Source organism: Nicotiana tabacum, chromosome 4 (assembly GCF_000715075.1).
Source record: "Nicotiana tabacum cultivar K326 chromosome 4, ASM71507v2, whole genome shotgun sequence".
Taxonomy (NCBI): Eukaryota; Viridiplantae; Streptophyta; class Magnoliopsida; order Solanales; family Solanaceae; genus Nicotiana; species Nicotiana tabacum.
The window spans coordinates 90564552-90584216 of NC_134083.1; the positions used below are offsets into that span (position 1 = coordinate 90564552).

General features: G+C 38.9%; 1 protein-coding gene across 3 annotated transcripts in view; it reads left to right on the forward strand.

Annotated features, from left to right (window-relative positions):
* The window catches only part of LOC107779325 (nuclear pore complex protein NUP88), a 28216-nt gene extending 9367 nt beyond the window's left edge, over positions 1-18849 (forward strand). For 2 of the 3 annotated variants that reach the window (XM_075252181.1, XM_075252183.1), the window contains 3 exons: positions 1980-2891; positions 12109-12358; positions 18093-18849. In XM_075252181.1, the coding sequence (XP_075108282.1) occupies positions 1980-2891; positions 12109-12358; positions 18093-18361 (1431 nt within the window). In that variant the 3' untranslated portion in view covers positions 18362-18849. The remainder of the gene's footprint in view (positions 1-1979; positions 2892-12108; positions 12359-18092) is intronic. The other variant, XM_075252182.1, reaches the window with a different exon arrangement.
* Positions 18850-19665: the final 816 nt, after the last annotated feature.

The following is a 19665-nucleotide window of genomic DNA, read 5'->3' on the forward strand; positions in this document are numbered from 1 at the left end:
GAACAGTTCTTATGTTCTTGAGTATATCCAGCTGGTCCATATCCGCCAATACCCCCTTTGACTTGCTTAGATGGATGAGAACCATCGCAAAAGTTAAGGGAATTTATAGCCTTTTTGGCCAAGCTTCTCACCATGCCAAAAGTGTTTTTTTTTCTTTCAAAAAAGTGTTTTTTCCTCAATTTGAGGTGTTTGGCCAAGTTTTTGTTTTTGAAAAAAAAGTGCTTTTGGCTAGAAGCAGAAGCAATTTTGAAGAAGCAGAAAAAAGTAGATTCTCTCCGGAAGCAGAAGCAATTTTGACTTTTCTTCTTACCAAAAATAACCTTTGCAAAATATTATATATACCAAAATAACCTTACTTAGTTTAAACTATTAGGTAATATAAAATGACTTTTGGGTTGAACTTTCATATTTATTGGATGATTTTTTGATATATTTAAATTATCTTGAAAGAATAAAGTACTTTTCAATTTTATTTTTATATTTTACTTAAATAAAATAAAAAACTTAATTATTATCTTTAATAATAAATATTTGTAATTATTTATCTACTTATATAATATTAACTATTAAGCAAATCTCTTCATGTCCTTATATGTAATTTGACACATAAAAGTACTTTTTGAAAAGCTTGGCCAAACATAAATTATTGTTCAAAAGTGCTTTTCAAATTGATTAGCCAAACATAAACTGTTTTTCTTCAAAAGTACTTTTTTGAAAAGCACTTCTCAAATTAAGCTGATTTTTCCAGCTTGGCCAAACAAGCTATTAATCTCTTTTGCATTATGACTTGATTCATTTTTCATCAATTGTTTTTTCTCTCTCTTGTTATTCAATGCCATATGTGAATATTCATGAATATGAACTGTCAGATTTGATTGCCCTAGTTGATATGCTGTGCAGCATGCTGTCCTTCCTTACAGCAGGAACAGGCTACTTATGTAAATATTATTTTTAAAAAGTGGATCCTATATTATTTTTTAATATTTTAATTATGTTTACCGTGCATTTTAGATATAGCAGTCATAAGTTGGACTTCATCGGGCACCATTTATACCTTGAACTTCTTCAGAGACCAACATTAATTTGATTTTCAGTGATTAAGGATATGAAGGAAGAATGCATCTATGTTTACCTCGTTTTTATTTTTAATCGTTCTGCTAATATGGAAGAGGTAAAAAATGGCTCTGATTGCTGATTGTAGTAACATGACACCGTTGAATACTGTAAGCGATTGTATTGTTAAAAACAGAAGATTGGTTGATACTGATTCATATGGGAGAACAAAATAGTTTTCTACCTTTCATTTGAGCATACACGGAGGAAGAAGTACTCATAATGCTTTCTAGCTGGATTGCTCTAGCAAGAAGCAAGATACAGTAGAAAGTCTTTTCCGTCTGTCCTTATTATCTAATGTATTGATTTTATGGGCTAATGTCTTGTTGGATGAGACACTCTTTTTCTGTCTCAGTTGCTTGTGTATCGGTGAAGGATGCCGACTCGGACAAGTCTTATAAACCTTAGTCTAAAGATTGCAGTGGAAAACACGGTGAAACAAATTAAGGCCGTATTTCAACGGAAATGGCTCCCATTCTTCTCTTCATGTATCTCCTCGGAAAAGCAATCCACTGAACTTTTATGTCTTCGTGTGGAGGGCCTCATTTCTGTTCTCTCTTATTCTTTTTATGCTGAAATAAATACTACTATAATCTTGCTTAAATGAGTACTATTTTGTCCTTTTTTCCTGTTTCTTGAAGTGAAAAATCTGTGTGAAATTTTAATTTCACGTGGTAACATCAAAGTTTGGCTGCACTACTATTCCTTATCTCACTATGAAGGAAAAGAAGTTATTTCCAGTGATTACAAAGCAAGCCACTTTATTTGCTCTGGCTTAATCTCTTGGTGGAATCGTTTTTAAGAAAAGCTAATTTGTTTGTCTTTCCAACTATATATCACCTTCTTAACACTGGCTTTACTTGCAGGGGCCCTTACGTAAAGTAAGTCACGGCGTTGAAGAAGACTCGGTTCATCCTCCAGTTTGTGAAGGGCGTGCTGTCAGTTTTCTTTATGATTTAGTTAGCAAAGATTCTATTGTCGTAACTGCTTGGAGTGGTGGCCAGTTGCAAATTGATGCTTTAGCTGATGAAGTACAGCCGGTTTGGAAGGTCGGTAGCCCACCTCGGGTTTGTCTGGATTCAACTGATAGTATAGTTGGCCTTGCAATGATTTGCGAGTCATTGTCCAGTGACACCTCTATTTCGAAGCTTGACCTGCCACCTGATCATACCTTATGGTTGGGGCATCCACCTCCTCTTTTGAGGCTGGCTATTGTGGATTTAGCTCTGCCCAGAAGAAGCGGTTCTGTTATATTGATGTTTGTTGATCCCCTTATTTCAGAAAGAATATATTGCCTTCACAATGGAGGAATTGATTCAGTAGTGTTACACTTTTTGCCTTTTACTAATCAGAGTAGTGGCAAAGAAGACATGATGAGAAGTCCCTCTGTGCATCCCGTTCTTAGCACTTTCCAAGGAGAAGCATCCTCAGCCTCCCCACTTTGTGGTTTCTTGGCTCTGTCAGATTCTTTCGGAGATTCATGGATCGTGGGTCTTACCCCTTCTAGCGAGTGTATAGTGTTGGAGATGGAGACTTGGAATACACTGGTTCCCCCAATTATTGATAAGGTTGACAAACTCAGAGACTCAGAGGGACCAAAAGATACAGATATTCCTACTATCATAAGCAAAGAGCTCCTTACCGGGCCCAGGGTAGTTCTTTTGCCTCCTTCATCGCCTCATTTACGCTCCGTTGCTGCTGATTCAATTGAAGGCCGATCAACACTTCATCAGTATTTCAAGCTTTTTCATGAAAATTATGTGGAATATGCCCACAAGGTAACTTTGTGCTGTCGTTACGCTATAATCTTGATAGCAGTTGTGACTTTTTCCTGCTGGACTTCTCTTTTTAAGTTAGATTTTGCCTTATTATCTATCTGATCCTTCAAATTTTCCGCTCTTTTGGGGTTTCAGTGGGGCGTCTGTGTCTGTCTGTCTGTCTCTCTTATTATTTGTGCTAGTGAAAGTTCTGGTGGCAATTCATTTTTATGAATTAATTTTTCTGTCAGTTTAAAAATGCGTTCCACCATTAACTATCTTTGACATGTCTGATTTCTTAAAATTTCTCAAAATTGTGCATTTTCTTTTTCGGATATTGGAGTAGCTTTTTGTAGTTGAACTTCTATTGGCCCTGATAGATGTATCATGTATTTCATAGTTTTAGAATGTTCATCATGCTATTTTTTTGAAGTTACAGGATGAGCCTGGAGAAAGAAACTCATCTTTCTCTCTAGTTTTTTGGCAATACACCGTCTCCAACACTCCAAAAAACCAAAAATATCTTTCCAAATCGAGTAATCGACAATATAAGACAGTTCTGAACCATCTTTAAATGATCAGAAATTGAAATCAACCATCCTGAAATCCTAAAAACACATCAATCCACACCCTTCACATCCTCTTTTAGCAACTTTTGGCAAGTGAATTTGGATTTACGTTTGGATTGATTTTCTTAGTAACTTAAACTTAGTATAGGAGGATGAGACTGGAACATAACTTAGGTAACAATGGAATGGAAAATTTCGTCTGCTGTTGGATTAAAGAGTTGCCAAACGATAACAATGAAAAAGCTTGCAAGATTCGAACTCATTGAGAGGCGACGAAAATTTATGAGCAGGAGGTGATGGACAGACAATGTAAGGTGGATCTGTAATGTCTTAAAACTAGCTTCTGAAGGGGTTGGTCGAACCGTCAAGAGGATTATGATGGGTGATAGTGGTTCATTGAAAGAAAGAGGCTTTTTTTCAAACAGTGGTCTCCAACTATCGCGTGCAGTTGGAACACAGAGGAATCAGAACAAGTCTGATCAGATTGGTGGTCGTTCTGCATCACTTAAGGATCAATTTTTTTTTTCGAAACAATTGAACCTACATTCGAAGGATTTCTATGTTTGGATACTCGAGAAACGCCCTTTCAGATAGGTGAGAATTAGAGCAAGAAAATTGAGAAAAGGATTCTGCAACCATTAACATAGAGGTGGGAATTGGATCCTCTAAATTCCAATTTGGGTTGAGTTCGCAATAAGAGTGAGAAAAAGCCATTGTAAAAAAAATAGCATGGTCAGAGATAGTCAATGGCCAAACTCTGTTCTCTGGTGAGGTCCTGTGGCCAGCTTTTGAAAAGTTGGAAGTTGCAAATGAACATAACAAGATGCCGGCCTAAGGTATACGGCCTGCTATCTCTTAAAATTTCATACAAATGAAAGCGGGGATACACAGTTCCCCATTTTTTTACTCTTAATAAAGGAAAAGCTGATAAACTGGAGAGATGAGTAATGAACCAGATTAAAATAGAGTAAAGAAAAGGAAAAGGGTAAATATAAGAAAAAGGCTGGGATAGCAAGCAGCAAGCCGAATGGTAAGGCCTATACTGACTCCTGCAAAACAAAATGCAGAGCTCAAATTAAACCTGATATGCTTATGCCCAGTCACTTGAGATAATATATACACACATAGGTAGAGATAGTGGACTCGATGGTTCTAGAGGTGGAATTAGTGCCTTGTTGGAACCTCCTATGCTATCACAAATCTCTAATAATCTTGCTCTAATTGAGGAGGATCACAATGTGGAATTGAAAAGAGCATGGAAAATTCGTCAATGAGGACTCTCCGAAGGTCCTAGCAAGAAGGAGACATGGTAGCAGAGCCTATGGAGGTCCTGATATGGACCTTTGAGGAATCTGAACCAATTGCGGTTCAGATCTTTGACATTCCTGTGATGGTGTTAATACTGTTGATTTTACCGGCATGTATCGAGAAGTCTGGGTGGAAATAGGTGTCAAACTGGGTCAAAGAGAGCATTCAGTAAGCAATTGGGAATGCAGTTTCTGAGTTTCGAAAAAGAAGCCATGGACGTGTTCATGAGAATAGAGAGGAAGAGAGCACAACCAAGTGTGGCTCTGGTTTTTAAAGTAGCAGAAAGAGCTCAAGACGAAGAGATCAGAGGTAGCTAAAGAAGCTGGAGTTCCTCATAAATTATGGGGATGAAGGTGATTGAAGCAAGGGTAGGAGGTCTGTTGAGTGTCCAGATGAAGATCAAGGTATTCTGCTGGAATGTGATAATGGGGAAGGGGCTATTCTGAAAAGGCTGGTTAGAAAGTGGCACACAGACATAATTGCTTTCAGTAAACTAAAGTCAATGAACATGAGATTTTACTCAACAGGCATGTGGGAAATGACTAGATCCATTATGTTGGCGTGTGGTAACTGGGAAAGGAATGTGTCATATTTTAAAATAAAACAGCTGGTTGGACAAGGATGATTGCTTGTAAGCAATTGGTGCAACTCGTACAACGTTTAAAGGCTGAGCTGACTTCATACTGGCAAGAAAGTTGAAACTTCTTAAAGAAGATCTGAAAGTGGAGCCTATTAAGATCTTTCAGTTCGCCTGGTTCTCTCTTGCTTGCCCATGGATTCAGCAACAGTTCGAAAGGTTGCCCTATTCGGGAATCTCCGGATTTATGCTGATTTTCAACTCCTCGAAGCATTTTGTCGATTACTACGTCCTTCCTCCAAGGAGGAGAACAACTGGTCACAGAGGCCTTTGTAGAAAAAGAGGTAGAACAAATAATCAGTAGTTGTGAAGGGGGCGAGGGAAAGTCCCTGGACCTGATGAATTTTCCGTGGCATCTTCTCTGAAGTGCTGGTCTGGGGAAAAGCTGAGATGATGGAAGTAACTAAGTTCTTTCTCAGGGGTATATATTTGAAAAGAAAATAAATGCTTCTTTCATAGAGTTGACTCAAAATTATTGCTAAGCTGCAGTCTAAAAAAATGAAAGTATCTATGGGGAAACTGATTACTAACTCACAGATGGAGTTTGTTAAAGGGATACACGAATAACTGTTGCTGCTTCGGTGGCGGATGAATGCTTTGATGCGAGAATTAAGTAAATTTTGCTAGGCATAGTCTGTAAATTGGATGTGGAGAAGGATTATGATTATGTAAATTGGTCTTTTCTGATATCTATGATGAGAAATGGGAAGTTGGATCTCTTACTGCATATATAACCAATCCTAAATGGAGAATCTGAAGAACTGTTTGAATCACAAAGCGCCTTGGACACTGAGATCTTCTCAATCATTTCCTTTTTAATTCTGGTGATGAAGACTTTCATTGGATGCTGGAATCTGCATTTATGTGGGGTGAATCTCCAGTGATGCATTTTGAAGGTGGTCCTAATAGCTTTTGAAGTACTGGATCAGATAAATTGGATCAGTTGCTACATATATTCAGTGAATGAGGTGACAAATAACCATATCCTCTTCAACGTACTTGGATTGCGTTTTGGGTGAGCCGTAAAACTTCAGCTGTATGGCAAGGAGTCATTGACAAGTTTGAGAAGAGACTTATCTGCAGAGAATAAGCAGTATTTACCCTTATGAGGTAGAGTGACCCTGATCAGTCGCCTGCCAACCTACACGATGTTACTGTTTCTTACCCCAAAACTTCTAGAGAAACTAGATTGACTAAAGAGGAACTTTCAGGGGAAGGTGACGGGCATCAGAAAAATTTCTACTTGATTAGGAGGGAAAAAGTTATCCTGCCAAAGATATCTATAGGTGAGAAATCTGGGCATTAACAATACAAGCCTATTATTTAAGTGGTTGTAGAGATTTATTAAGAAAGATAATGCTCGTGGGAGAACATCATCAATACCAAATATGGAGTGATGGACAGCTGCTGCACAAAAAGTTGGTCCAAATTCCATCGTATGTGATTTATGGAAACACATTGGAAACCTGTGGCCAGAATTCATGAACATCACTTCAAAGTGGGTGATGAACAGGAAAACATTTGGATGGGCCCATGGACTGGGCACTACCTTAAAAGATGTATATCCAGATTTATACATCTTGACTGTGTACCCAGAGGCATTTTATAGCACGACGCGGAGAAAAAAATAGCTGGTGCTCAGGAGAAACTGCAAGGACTCAGATTGAGAGGTTACGGCATCTGCTTAATAGATTAGAAGACAAGGACTGGATGAATGGAGGCAAGGACACTCTGTATTTGCTACAAGAGAACAGTGGCTAGTACACTGTAAAATTAGGGAATAAAACTCTTGGGGTCTGTTTGGAAAGCCACCCGGTAATTGGAATTGGTGTAATTACTAGGTAATAATTACACAGCCTAGTAATTACACAACCTAGTAATTACGACGACCTGTTTGTTTGTCATAACGTTATTACAGTGTAATTACAAGCGTGTTGTTTGGTTGCACAAGTATAATTACACAGTTAGATTAAATTTTAAATGAAATAATTATCAAAACTTAAAAGTTAATATAATAAATATATGCGTATAAATAATTTTTTATAAGTATAAATGATATTAGATTTGGTATTTAAGATGCATATTTTTTCTTGAATGTACACTAATTAGTAATCATATATTTATAACTAATATCGTAAAAATAATTGATATATATTTTGCAAATTAATAATATTTAGTTTAATTAATTATAAAAACTAAAAACATACGTTTTGTAAGAACATCACGGAATACATGTTTGATAAAATAAATTAATATTTATAAATATAATATCATAACATTTGCAAATGTTTGACAATATCTATCAATTCTAACTAAAAAATGAACAACATGCAATGTGAAATAACAAGCCAATTGTCACGTCCTTAGTCTTGAACTAAGCGCACGTGCGGCACTTGACAACTTGCTTACGATCTTGCACAACTCGATCACGATCTTGCTGTGCCAAGTCAGCCTAAAATACTACACTCAAGATCGCTAAGAGAATGTTAGATAAGAAAGACGAGAAATTTGCCAAAGGAAGCTTTTTATTGAAGAGAACTTGATTATTTTGCTTGGTGAGTTACAAATGAATAACCCCCTTTATATACTAGTTTCATAGGGGCTAGTGAGTAAATAATAATTATTACACAAGGCTCTTATTCGTTACAAGTAAGCCCCTTCTCTAGAATATTCTACATAGCTAGAATCTTCTAAGGACTTTCCTAGCAATTCCATAGGGTTCTAAGGTCTTCCATGAGAGATCTCTATATTTCTCTAGAACCTTCCCACATGTGCTAGTCTATTTCATATGTAATCTTCCACTTGGCATTGATATGTGCCAAATGGCACCTACGTGGCATGATGATGTGGCGGGTCATGACACTCTCCCCCACCCAATTTTGTGCTGCCCTCGGCACAAAGCATTGACACGTACGCACGCACCTCGCCTTGGTGTCGCCGAAGATCTTTGTCCATTAGCCATGATGCTCTAAGGAGCGGTCCGCCTTCCCATGTCACAAGGTACTGGTCACCTTTCTTCTTGCCCTGTTTGTACTTTGGAAGGCTAGCAATGATGGCCTCGATCCTCCGCCCATCGGATGCCTTTCCTTGCTCTTGGCCTGAATCTGCCCATGACCCGACCAAGTCTAGCATCTTCTCAAGCATCGGGTACATGCTTCCACTCCCTATTTGGCTGCCCTCCGTGGTCACAACTTTACTGGCAAACTTGACCCCTCTGCTTGGTGCTTCGTCTAAGTCCGATAGCGTGCCATCACTTTGTAACTCGCCATCCTCTTCAACAATGTCTGCCCAACGTTTCTTGCTACCACCATTCTCCATTTGCTTGGCGCCAAGATAGGCTTTGGAATCCCCTACTTTCGGCTTAGATTCCAAGCGCATCCCCCCAATACAGGCGGTCCCTCTTGTGTCACCCTGGTGTGCTTGAGCAAAGTTCCCGATCATTGCTGCAAGCCTGCCCAAATCCGGGCATTCACTTGCCCGATGTGATCCTTTACAGAAGTAGCACCCTCCCATAGGCACGTACTCGCTACCGTTTTCTGGCCCCTTGCCGTTTCGCTTGGACCCCAGTCCATTATGGGATGGCCCCTTGCCATTGCCCTTGTGTACCTCGGCTATGCCTTTCCCGTTGTCCTTGTCATGATCTCCCCTACCTCTCTCAGCATTGCCTTCTTGGCAGGCTCCATCTTGAAGTCAACGAGCAACTCGGCTACCCCTATGGCCTCGTCCATGTTGGCTACTTGATGTCTTCTTAACTCCTGCTTTACCCAATTTTGCAACCCATCCATGAAGTAGAAGAGGGAATCTTCCTTGGACAATGACATGATTTGCAGCATTACGGTAGTGAACTCGCGCACATACTCCCGAATCGTGGCCGTCTGTCGGAGCTCTCTTAGCTTCCGCCTAGCCTCGTACACCACATTCATCGGGTAGAATTGCTTCTTCAACTCCTTCTTGAACTGCTCCCACGTCTCAATCTTGCATAGCCCCTTCTCCATGTCAGTACACTTTCGACGCCACCATAACACGGCAACCTCGGTCAAGTATTTGCGTACCTTAACAACTTCGTCATCCTCCTTGACTACCTCAAAGTACTTGTCCATCCTCCAAAGTAAGTTTGCGTGCGTCCCGTGCACCGCCATACTGCTTTCTCTTAGGACCTTCACATTGGTCCCTTTTGTAAGTACCACGCCCTTGGTAATTCCGACCATGGTTCCCTACAAAGCTTCCTTCTTGCAATTTCTTGTATTCTTTCTAACATTCCTTTAGTCATAACCTTTGCTCTGATACCACGTTGTCACGCCCTTAGTCTTGAACTAAGCGCATGTGCGGCACTTCACAACTTGCTTACGATCTTACACAACTCGGTCACGATCTTGCTGTGCCAAGTCAGCCTAAAATACTATACTCAAGATCGCTAAGGGAATGTTAGATAAGAAAGACGAGAAATTTGCCAAAGGAAGCTTTTTATTGAAGAGAACTTGATTATTTTGCTTGGTTAGTTACAAATGAATAACCCTCTTTATATACTAGTTTCATAGGGGCTAGTGAGTAAATAATAATTATTACACAAGGCCCTTATTATTTACAAGTAAGTCCTTTCTCCAGAATATTCTACATAGCTAGAATCTTCTAAGGACTTTCTTAGCAATTCTATAGGGTTCTAAGGTCTTCCATGAGAATCTCCATATTTCTCTAGAATCTTCCCACGTGCTAGTCTTCCATGAGAATCTCCATATTTTTCTAGAACCTTCCCACGTGCTAGTCTATTTCATATGTAAGCTTCCACATGGCATTGATATGTGCCAAATGGCACCTACGTGGCATGATGATGTGACGGGTCATGACACAATACTACTAAAACAAGTAAATTGGAACCATAAATATAACACAATTTCAAAATCCCACAAAAAAACACTTTAACATATGTCAAATTCCAACATAATAAAAATAGGGTCCAAGACAACTTAAGAATAAGAAACATAATAAGTTTATAATCTCATTCAACAACGAAATTCTACTTTAATGACATCACTCATTATATGCCATGTTTGTTAATGATTTATTATTTCTAATATTAGGAGATGTAGTTTCAAAAACTAGAATAATAACGCAGTTACGCAAAATGAAGAAAATAAAACAAATAAGAAATAAAATATACGAGCAATTACATGGAATCACAAGAAGTAAACGTAGAGAAATAAAAGATAAATAATATACAAAGAAAATATATTTTAAAATTAAAAAAGAAATTAAAAAGTAAAAATAAAATAAAAAGTAAAATTAAAATAATGGAAACAAAATGTTATAAAGGAATTAAAAAGTAACCTTGTAATTACACAGCGTAATTACCACCAATTCTCACCCCCCTTGAGAATTGGAGTGTCTCCAATTACACCAAAATCCATGCTGACAGCTGACCAAGTAATTACCTGGCTAAACAAATATGTCAAACTGTGTAATTACACCCAATTACACTCAAATCCAATTCCTAGGTGGCTTTGCTCTTACACTTTCCCTCTCTTTCCTAAGTACATCTTGGACTATGGAAAACAAAATTCCTCCTCGTGTGGACTGTGGAGGGAGGCAAGGTGAAAGGCATGCACTGGCTTGTTTGGGCTGGAGAGCTAGCCTTAAATGAAGCATGTCTCATGCAAGACACCCTAGCTAAAAGAGATGTTGCCACATGCAAGTATGTTAAAATGTGGCAGAATCAGTTAGCCCTTGATTATCCAGTTCCTTGGGACCTTTGGAACCTTTTCTTGAATCTATTCCACAGTAAATTGGCATTCCCAGGAACATTTTCAGCCGTTTGAAAGGGAAGAGAACCCATATGAGTCTTAGAGAATCAGAAAATTGTGGAATTTAATCCCTCTTTCCATAATCTGGGTGCTATAGGAGAGGAGGATATGGTTTGAAAGAAAGAGGACTGTAGTGTATCAACTAAAGCACTTCTGTCTATGTTAATACTTGAGCTAGTAAATGATACTCGGATCATATTGAATTTATCAGCTCCCTCCATAGCTAATGATGGAAACTGCATCATCTGTAATTTGTTTTTTCCGGGCATCATCTGTAAATGGATTTTGTGATCTAGCAGTCCCTGGGTGCTACATACATCAATAGTCACCTTACCTTCTAGGGAAAAAAAGATTGTTCGTGATGCCTGTAGTATTTCATTCTCAAAATCATCTATTTTTTATAATTATTCACTGGAATTCTGTTTTGCAATTTGATTGGATGAAAAGATTATTGTGCAAATAATCTTCTGTTCCTAAATGACATGTGCAGACCATCTTGTACCCAGGATGTAGCTTTAGGTAGATGATCAGGTGCATCTGTTGGATGCTACTTCGTTTCTGCGGAGCAACCCCCCCCCCCCCCCCCGGCCGCGCGCGCGCGCGCATTTTTTTTTAATTGATTTATTTAATTAAAAAATTGCTTGAAAAGACATTATTTTATTTATTTAATTTGGTAGCAGTTCTTCTGCTTGTTTTGATGGTATTGTTAATCTCCCTATTCTCTGAAGATGTTTATTTTAAATCTCAGAAGTGTGTGTTTTGAAGAGGAGGAATTTAATACTTTGATTTGACGCCCTCTTCCTCCTCATTTCTCACTTGGGTCAAAATCAGAAGATAATCTTGTTTTCTTCCCTCCTTTTCAGTTCTTTTGACACTAGACTGGTCTCTTAGTTTGATGATACATGGTACTTTTCTTCTTTTATCAGGTGTACTTTGAACTTCAGCATCATGCACCTCATGTAAAGAAGATCATCGATGACCAGCACTCTCGATTGCACAAAGCACAGCAGAAGATTTTGGAAGTTGAAAGGAAACAGGAAAAGATAGAGGATCGTATTGAGCATGCAGTTCAGTTTCACAGTAAGCTAGAAGAGCGCTTGCAAAGCCTGCGACACCTGCCTGCAGCACACAAGAGATCTCTATCAAAAGCTGAACGAGAGTTCAAGTCTGAACTTGGTATTTGCTTCTCTAATGCTAATGCTTAATGTAGTTTTATTTGGTTTATTGTGAACTCTGACTTATCATTACCGTAAAAAACAGTATAATGCTTGTAAATATGTTGTGTCTTCTGCATATGGCCAAAAGACTGTCTTTACCAACTCTCTGATGCTCTAGAAGCATCCGTAACAGGAGCTAACCTATAAGCCCGAAAAAGAGCTACTCATTTAATTTTCTGGTTACGCGCCTTAAAAGACGAGGTTCCCTTTACAAAACTTAACTTGAAAAATTCCGCAGCGACTTCCCCACAATTTGGAGACGTGTCAGAGTCAGGCGCATATATTTCAATATTTTCGAGGGCGTGAAGAGCTTTAAATTGAAAAAAGAAAAACTGCTATAAAATCAACTGTCCAGATCAATTCAAACAATCCTATGGTCTAAATTCTTTTTATTTTTCATTTTCTTTCTTTCTTTCGTTTTTCTTTTCCACCTCCACCCCCATCTCAATCTACACTACCTCCACCACCACCACTTACACTACCTCCACCACCAGTGACAACACCCGTTTTCTTCTCCGCCACAACGCTACCTCCAAGACCTTGACCAGCCCCACCTCAGACCATTTTAATGCATTTGCTGGAGTCGAGGAGAGGTGTTGGCTGGCGTTGGGTGTAGCTGTTGGGTTTTTTCTCTTTCTTTTTGGGTGAAGCTGAGGTGAGACTGGTGGTAGAGAAATTGTGAGGTGAGTGAGATTAGAGAAAATGGAGATTGGCGGGAGAGTGGTCGATGGTTGGCGGTTAAAGGTTGTTACAGAATGAATGTAGTCATATTCCTTGTAATATACATGATAGCATAATTGTAGGGATTCTACTTTCATGGTAGAATGAATGTAGTCATATTCCTTGTAATATACATGATAGCATGATATTAGGGATTTGATAACAGAATAGGATTTTCCCTTTTTTAATTCTTTCCATAGTTAGAATTCTCTGCACATGTATATTTGTATATACAGATTGCTTCATGGAATAAGATATGAACTATTTTCCCATACCTTGTCTTGTTACATGGTATCAGAGCCATGGTGAGAAACTCCGGTCAATGACTCCAGCAGTCACTTCTGTTCTTTTTTCGGTGATGGTTTTGTTTAGCTATTACGACCTAAACCCATTATTTTTATGATTTTCCGATCACTTTCACTGTACAAGTAGTTTTCAACCAGTTTTCCGGCGTAATTCTTAGTTTCCGGCGAGGTCTTCTGGTTTTCAAAACTTTCTTTCCTCCTAGGGTCGACTGAAGTTTAGTGGAGAATTTTCCAGTGAGTTTTTGGCTACCTGCTTGTGTTCTCTGATTCAGTTGGTATTTGTTCTCTGATTCGGCACCTTGATTTGATAGTTCTCTTATTTTTGATATATTTAGTTCTCTGCTTCGTGGAATCATGACCATGTGTTGGTAATTGCTGTTTGCACTCTCATCTTTGATTCAAATCGATTCTCTGATCTGTGGGTGACTTTATCACAAAGTTCTGTTTGCGACCTTTTTGTTTGCTGATTTCTTGGGCAATCTTTATTGGTGCGGCTGTTGGAATTTTGTTTTAAGAAACCAAAGGAAAAATGAAGCTAATGTTGCTACGGCTCCAAGTCCAACAATTTTGGTCTCAGATGAGTTTCTAAAATTCCTTCAATATCAGTTATCAGTTAAGGAATCTTCTTCAGTTACTACTTTTGTTGGATCAAATGAAACTTGGCTTATCACCTCTTCAAATAAATGAGTGATTGATTCAGGTGCCACAAATCACATGACAGGTAATCCAAATATTTTTTCTAGCTTTTGCTCACACAAAGCACCCTCTTCGGTTACTCTAGCTATGGATCAACTTGTAGCAGTGTTGGATCTGGGACTGTTCTATTACCTTGTCATTTGTATTAAGTCTACCAAACTTGGCCTTCAATTTGGTTTCTGTTAGTAAAATCACCAAAGACCTTAATTGTTGTGTCCCATTCTTTCCTGATCATTGTTTGTTTCTAGATCTTACAACAAAACAGGTTATTGGTAAAGGATATTTATCTGGTGATCTCTACATCCTTGATGAATGGGAGCCACGGTCTATTTCATGCTGCAGTGTTGTGTCTCCCTTTGAAACACATTGTCGATTGAGACATCCCTCTCTACCTTTGTTGAAGAAGCTTTGTCCTCAGTTTTAAGATATTTCTTCATTGCATTGTGAGTCGTGTCGATTGGCAAAACACCATCGCATCTCGTTAAGTCCAAGGGTTAATAAGTGAGTCGAGTCGGCTTTTGAGTTAGTTCATTTTGATGTTTGGGGACCATGTCCAGTTGTTTCCAAAATTGGGCAATAAGTATTTTGTCACTTTTGTAGATGATTTTTCTCGCCCAACTTAGATTTACTTTATGAACCGCTCTGAAGTGTTTACTCACTTTTCTGCCTTCTGTGCTGAAGTCAAAACTCAATTTAATGCTTCGGTATGTATTCTAAGGAGTGATAACACTAAAGAATACATGTCAGAGTTATTTCGGTCGTACATGAAACAACATGGTATACTACAGTAATCTTCATGTGTTGATACACCCTTTCAAAATGGAGGTGCTGAGAGGAAGAATATGCATCTACTTGAGACAACTCGGGCACTTTTATTTCAAATGAAGGTTCCTAAACAGTTCTGGGTTGATGCAGTCTGTACGACTTGTTTTTTGATTAATCGCATGCCATCTACGGTGCTTGGTGGTAATCTGCCTTACAATATTCTTTTTTCAAACAAGTCATTATTTCTGGTGGAACCTAAGGTGTTAGGATGCACATGTTATGTTTGAGATGTTCGATCCTCTGTTATCAAGTTGGATCCTAAGGCATTGAAGTGTGTTTTCGGAAGGGGCAAATATCTGGTGTCGACTGATGTGGTATTTTCAGAGACTACACCATTCTTCTATGCACCTCCCATTTCTACAAATCAGGGGGCTCCTAGTTCTTCTATTAAGCTATTGTGCCTTCAGCATCTGCTCCAACCGTGTTTGCAGGACCACCAATTGTTCAAGTCTACTCGCGGAGGCGAGAGACAAATGACACGTCCCGCAACAGTTCTTCGCAAAGGTATACGTACTTACAAATCCACATATTCCATTGCTAATTTTGTTTCCTATGACCGCCTGTACTCTGCATCTTGATCTATGATTGCCTTTCTGGACTCCATCTCGGTACCTAAAATAGTGAAAAAGAGGCTTTGATCATCCCGAATGGTCTGATGCAATGCTTGAGGAAATACATGCCTTAGAGGATAACCACACATGAGATTTGGTGGACTTACCCAAGGGAAAGAAAACCAGTGGGATGTAAGTGGGTCTTCACAGTTAAAGTGAATCCAGATGGTTGCGTGGCGAGACTTAAGGCTAGACTTGTGGCTAAAGAGTATGTTCAAACTTATGGGGTGGATTATTCTGATACCTTCTCCCCGGTTGCCTAACTCACTTCTGTCCGCTTATTTATTTCTCTATCTGCTTCAGAGAATTGGCCTTTACATCAGTTGGATATCAAGAATGCATTCATTCATGGTGATCTTCAGGAAGAAGTGTATATGGAGCAACCACCCGGTTTTGTTGCTCAGGGGGAGGGGGAGTATGGGATAGTCTAGTCATTTGAAGAAGTCCTTGTATGGCTTGAAGCAGAGTCCTCGAGCTTGGTTTGGCAAGTTCAGTGAGGTAGTTCAGTAGTTTGGGCTGAGAATGAGCAAGTGTGATCACGCAGTCTTTTATCGGCAATCATGACACTATTCTCGTTGTTGTATATGTTGATGAATTGTTATCACAGGAAGTGACTATGCGGGGATCTCTTCCGTCAAGCCTTTCGTGCATACTAAGTTCCATACGAAGGATTTGGGCCAGTTGAAATACTTTTTGGGAGCAGAAGTGAATAGAAGCAAGAAGGGAATTCTTCTGTCTCTAATTGCAGAAACCGAAAAGTTGGTAGCCAAACCCTGCAGTATTCCAATGGTTCCTAATGTACATCTTATGAAAGATGACGTCGATTCTTTTGATGATCCAGAGAGATAGGAAATTAGTTGGGAAGTTGAACTATCTCATTGTGACTCGTCCAGATATTGCTTTTGGTGTGAGTGTTGTTAGCCAATTCATGTCCGCACCTACGGTCAAACATTGGGAATCCTTGGAACATATTCTATGTTACTTGAAAGGAGCTTCTGGACTTGGAATATTATATAGCAATCACGACTATACTCGTGTCGAGTGTTTCGCAGATGCTGACTGAACTGCTGACTGGACTGGATCCAAAATCGATACTAGATCTACAGGTTATTGTGTCTTTGTTGGAGGGAACCTGGTATAATGGAGGAGTAAGAAGCAAAATGTTGTATCTCGGTCCAGTGCAGAATCCGAGTATAGAGCTATGTCACAGTCTACGTCCGAGATTATGTGGATACATCATCTTTTAACTGAAATTGGGTTGAAACATCATACACAAGCAAAATTCTAGTGTGATAATCAAGCTGCTCTTCATATTGCCTCAAATCCGGTGTATCATGAAAGAACTAAACATATTGAGGTCGACTGTCATTTTATTCCTGAGAAGATTCAGGAAAACTTGATTTCCACTGGCGACGTGAAGACATGAGAGCAACTAGCTGATTTGTTCCCCAAGGCATTGAATGGAACTAGAGTTGATTACCTTTGTAACAAACTGGGCAAGATCAATATCTATGCTCCAGCTTGAGGGGAGTGTTAAAGAATGAATGTAGTCATATTCCTTGTAATAGACATGATAGTATAATTGTAGGGATTCTACATTCATGGTAGAATGAATGTTGTCATATTCCTTGTAATATACATGATAGCATGATTTTAGGGATTTGATAGCAGATCTATAAGATTTTCCTTTTTTGATTCTTTCCATAGTTAGAATTCTGCTTCATGGAATAAGATATGAACTATTTTCCCATGCCTTGTTCGGTTACAGAAAATGGTTGGTCGTGCAAGGAGCTGTAAACTTTTTTTTTATATGGCTGAATGGGTTGTTTTTGCTGCAGTTAAGGATGTAACAGAGAGGAGATGGTGTTTTCTTTTCCTTTTGCCGAAGCCCACCTGGGGAGGTTGCCTGCTGGGGTTTTTCTTTTTTCTTGGATTAATGGGTTTTGCAGCTGAATGTAGATCAATAGCACAACTAAATTTGCTTGTTTAGATAGTGGCTGTAGTGTCTGTGAGAGGAAGCAAGTGTTTCGGAATGGAACATACAGAGAGGTCTGTAATGGTGGTCGAGTAGTGGGACGGAGACTGGGGTGGGTGGGTTGGGGGATTTTCAGTATTTTTTTGTTTAATTTTCGACACAGGTCACTCTATGGGTGGCCCATGTAATCCACTTCCTGAGACGAAATGGTCTTAGGCCATCTGGGGGGTGGTCTTAGCTACATAATTTTACATATTAGTTGTGTAAAGGAAACCCTGTTATTTAAGGCGTGTAAATGGGGTGGGTGGGTTGGGGGATTTTCAGTATTTTTTTGTTTAATTTTCGACACAGGTCACTCTATGGGTGGCCCATGTAATCCACTTCCTGAGACGAAATGGTCTTAGGCCATCTGGGGGGTGGTCTTAGCTACATAATTTTACATATTAGTTGTGTAAAGGAAACCCTGTTATTTAAGGCGTGTAAATGGGAAATTATGTATTAACCTTTTTCTGGCTTTAACCTTCTCTTATATGGAACTGACTTCTGTTTTGTGTAATGCAGACAGATATAGGGGAGTGGAGTTGGATGCTCTGCGCTCTTCTATAGAAGCAGTAAATGCCAGGTTGAAAAGATTCACACATTCTCCACAGGCCAATCGATCAAATGAACAGCGACAATTATCAGTGAGGAGAAAGAGCCATGTTCAAGAAAATGAAATGTCACTGCTTAAAGCATCACTTGAAAAGCTCTCACTGGTGAACAGTGAAAATGCAAAGAAGGTTAAAGTAGTTGAATCTGCATTGAAATGCCGCGAAATAGGCACTTCATGATATCACACCGGTTATTCCTCTCAACTATATGTTTCGGATGGAATGTTGATTTTTGTTTCTTATGCACAAGAATGCAAACAATTTCCCTGGAGTCGAAAGCTGTTGGCGGTGGCTACAGAATCACTCTTTTAAGCAGCTTGATTGCCTTCCCATTTTCCGGCAGGAAGAACGTACGGTTAGTGAGTGTTGGTCGCAGAATATGTCGTTGGATTAGGTTAAAGGTACCGCTCTCGGGGAGAAATTACGATTTGAGTATTTCCCGGAATGAGGTTACTTCTGCAAAAGCAATATGTGAGGCTAAATTTTAACTTTAGATTGTATCTCTCGAGTGAGATTGTATATGCAATCATCATTTACCAGATTAGATGGTTAGGCTTCTCGTTGGCATTGTTTGATGATTTTATAGGTTCTCAGATACTCGAATATTTGTCTAAATTTTGTAGTTCATTTTCGCTGTTTTAGTGTTTAAAAAAGAAACTTTAAGCAAAGATCTTTATCATGCCGTCTTGGAAGTCATATATATTTTACGCAGTTCTTAAAAGAAAATAAAATATAAAGGGGACTAGAATATTAGATGAGCTGCATGTTTTAGATTTTTTCCCGTTTAGTATATATTTAAGTTATAAAAGTCCAATATAATAGATCTCCGCTGTAGTAACTGGCCTCTTTCTAGAGATTCATACTCAATCATTAACTAGAGAAAAATAAAATATTTGTAGAGAAAATTAATGTAACGCAGGGGCTCTTCAAACTCAACACTTCTTGACCACTCCCTTTTTTAATTTCTATATATGTTTTGCCCTTTACTTTCGTCTTCCTATATTCAGCCTCTCGAAAAGGTTGGTTGTATTTCAAACTATCTAGGTAACCATCCAAGGATTGGTCTCCCTTCCCCAATTATTGTACATCTTGGGAAGTTATTACTACTTATTTTTACTCATACATGGAAACATCTAACTTTTGTCTTTGTTTCTGTCAAGTGTAGCCTCTATCGTAACGGTAGTGGATATTTCTCAACATTCATAATTTTACTGAACCACAAGCTAACTTACCTTACCACTGGTGTGTCATCTTCCGACCATGAGTTTTTTTTTGAATAGAAATACATTACTGCTATGGGATATGACGGTAGCGACGGCCTTGCTACCCTTGCAATTAAAACATATATTTGTTCTTCACGAGGATTGAACCATGGAATCGAACGAAAGATAAATTCTGAGTTGATATAATTCTCCTTCAAATTCAATGTGATATACTGGCCTGGACGATACCGAGACAAAATCTTCGGGTAGTGTTAAACAGTC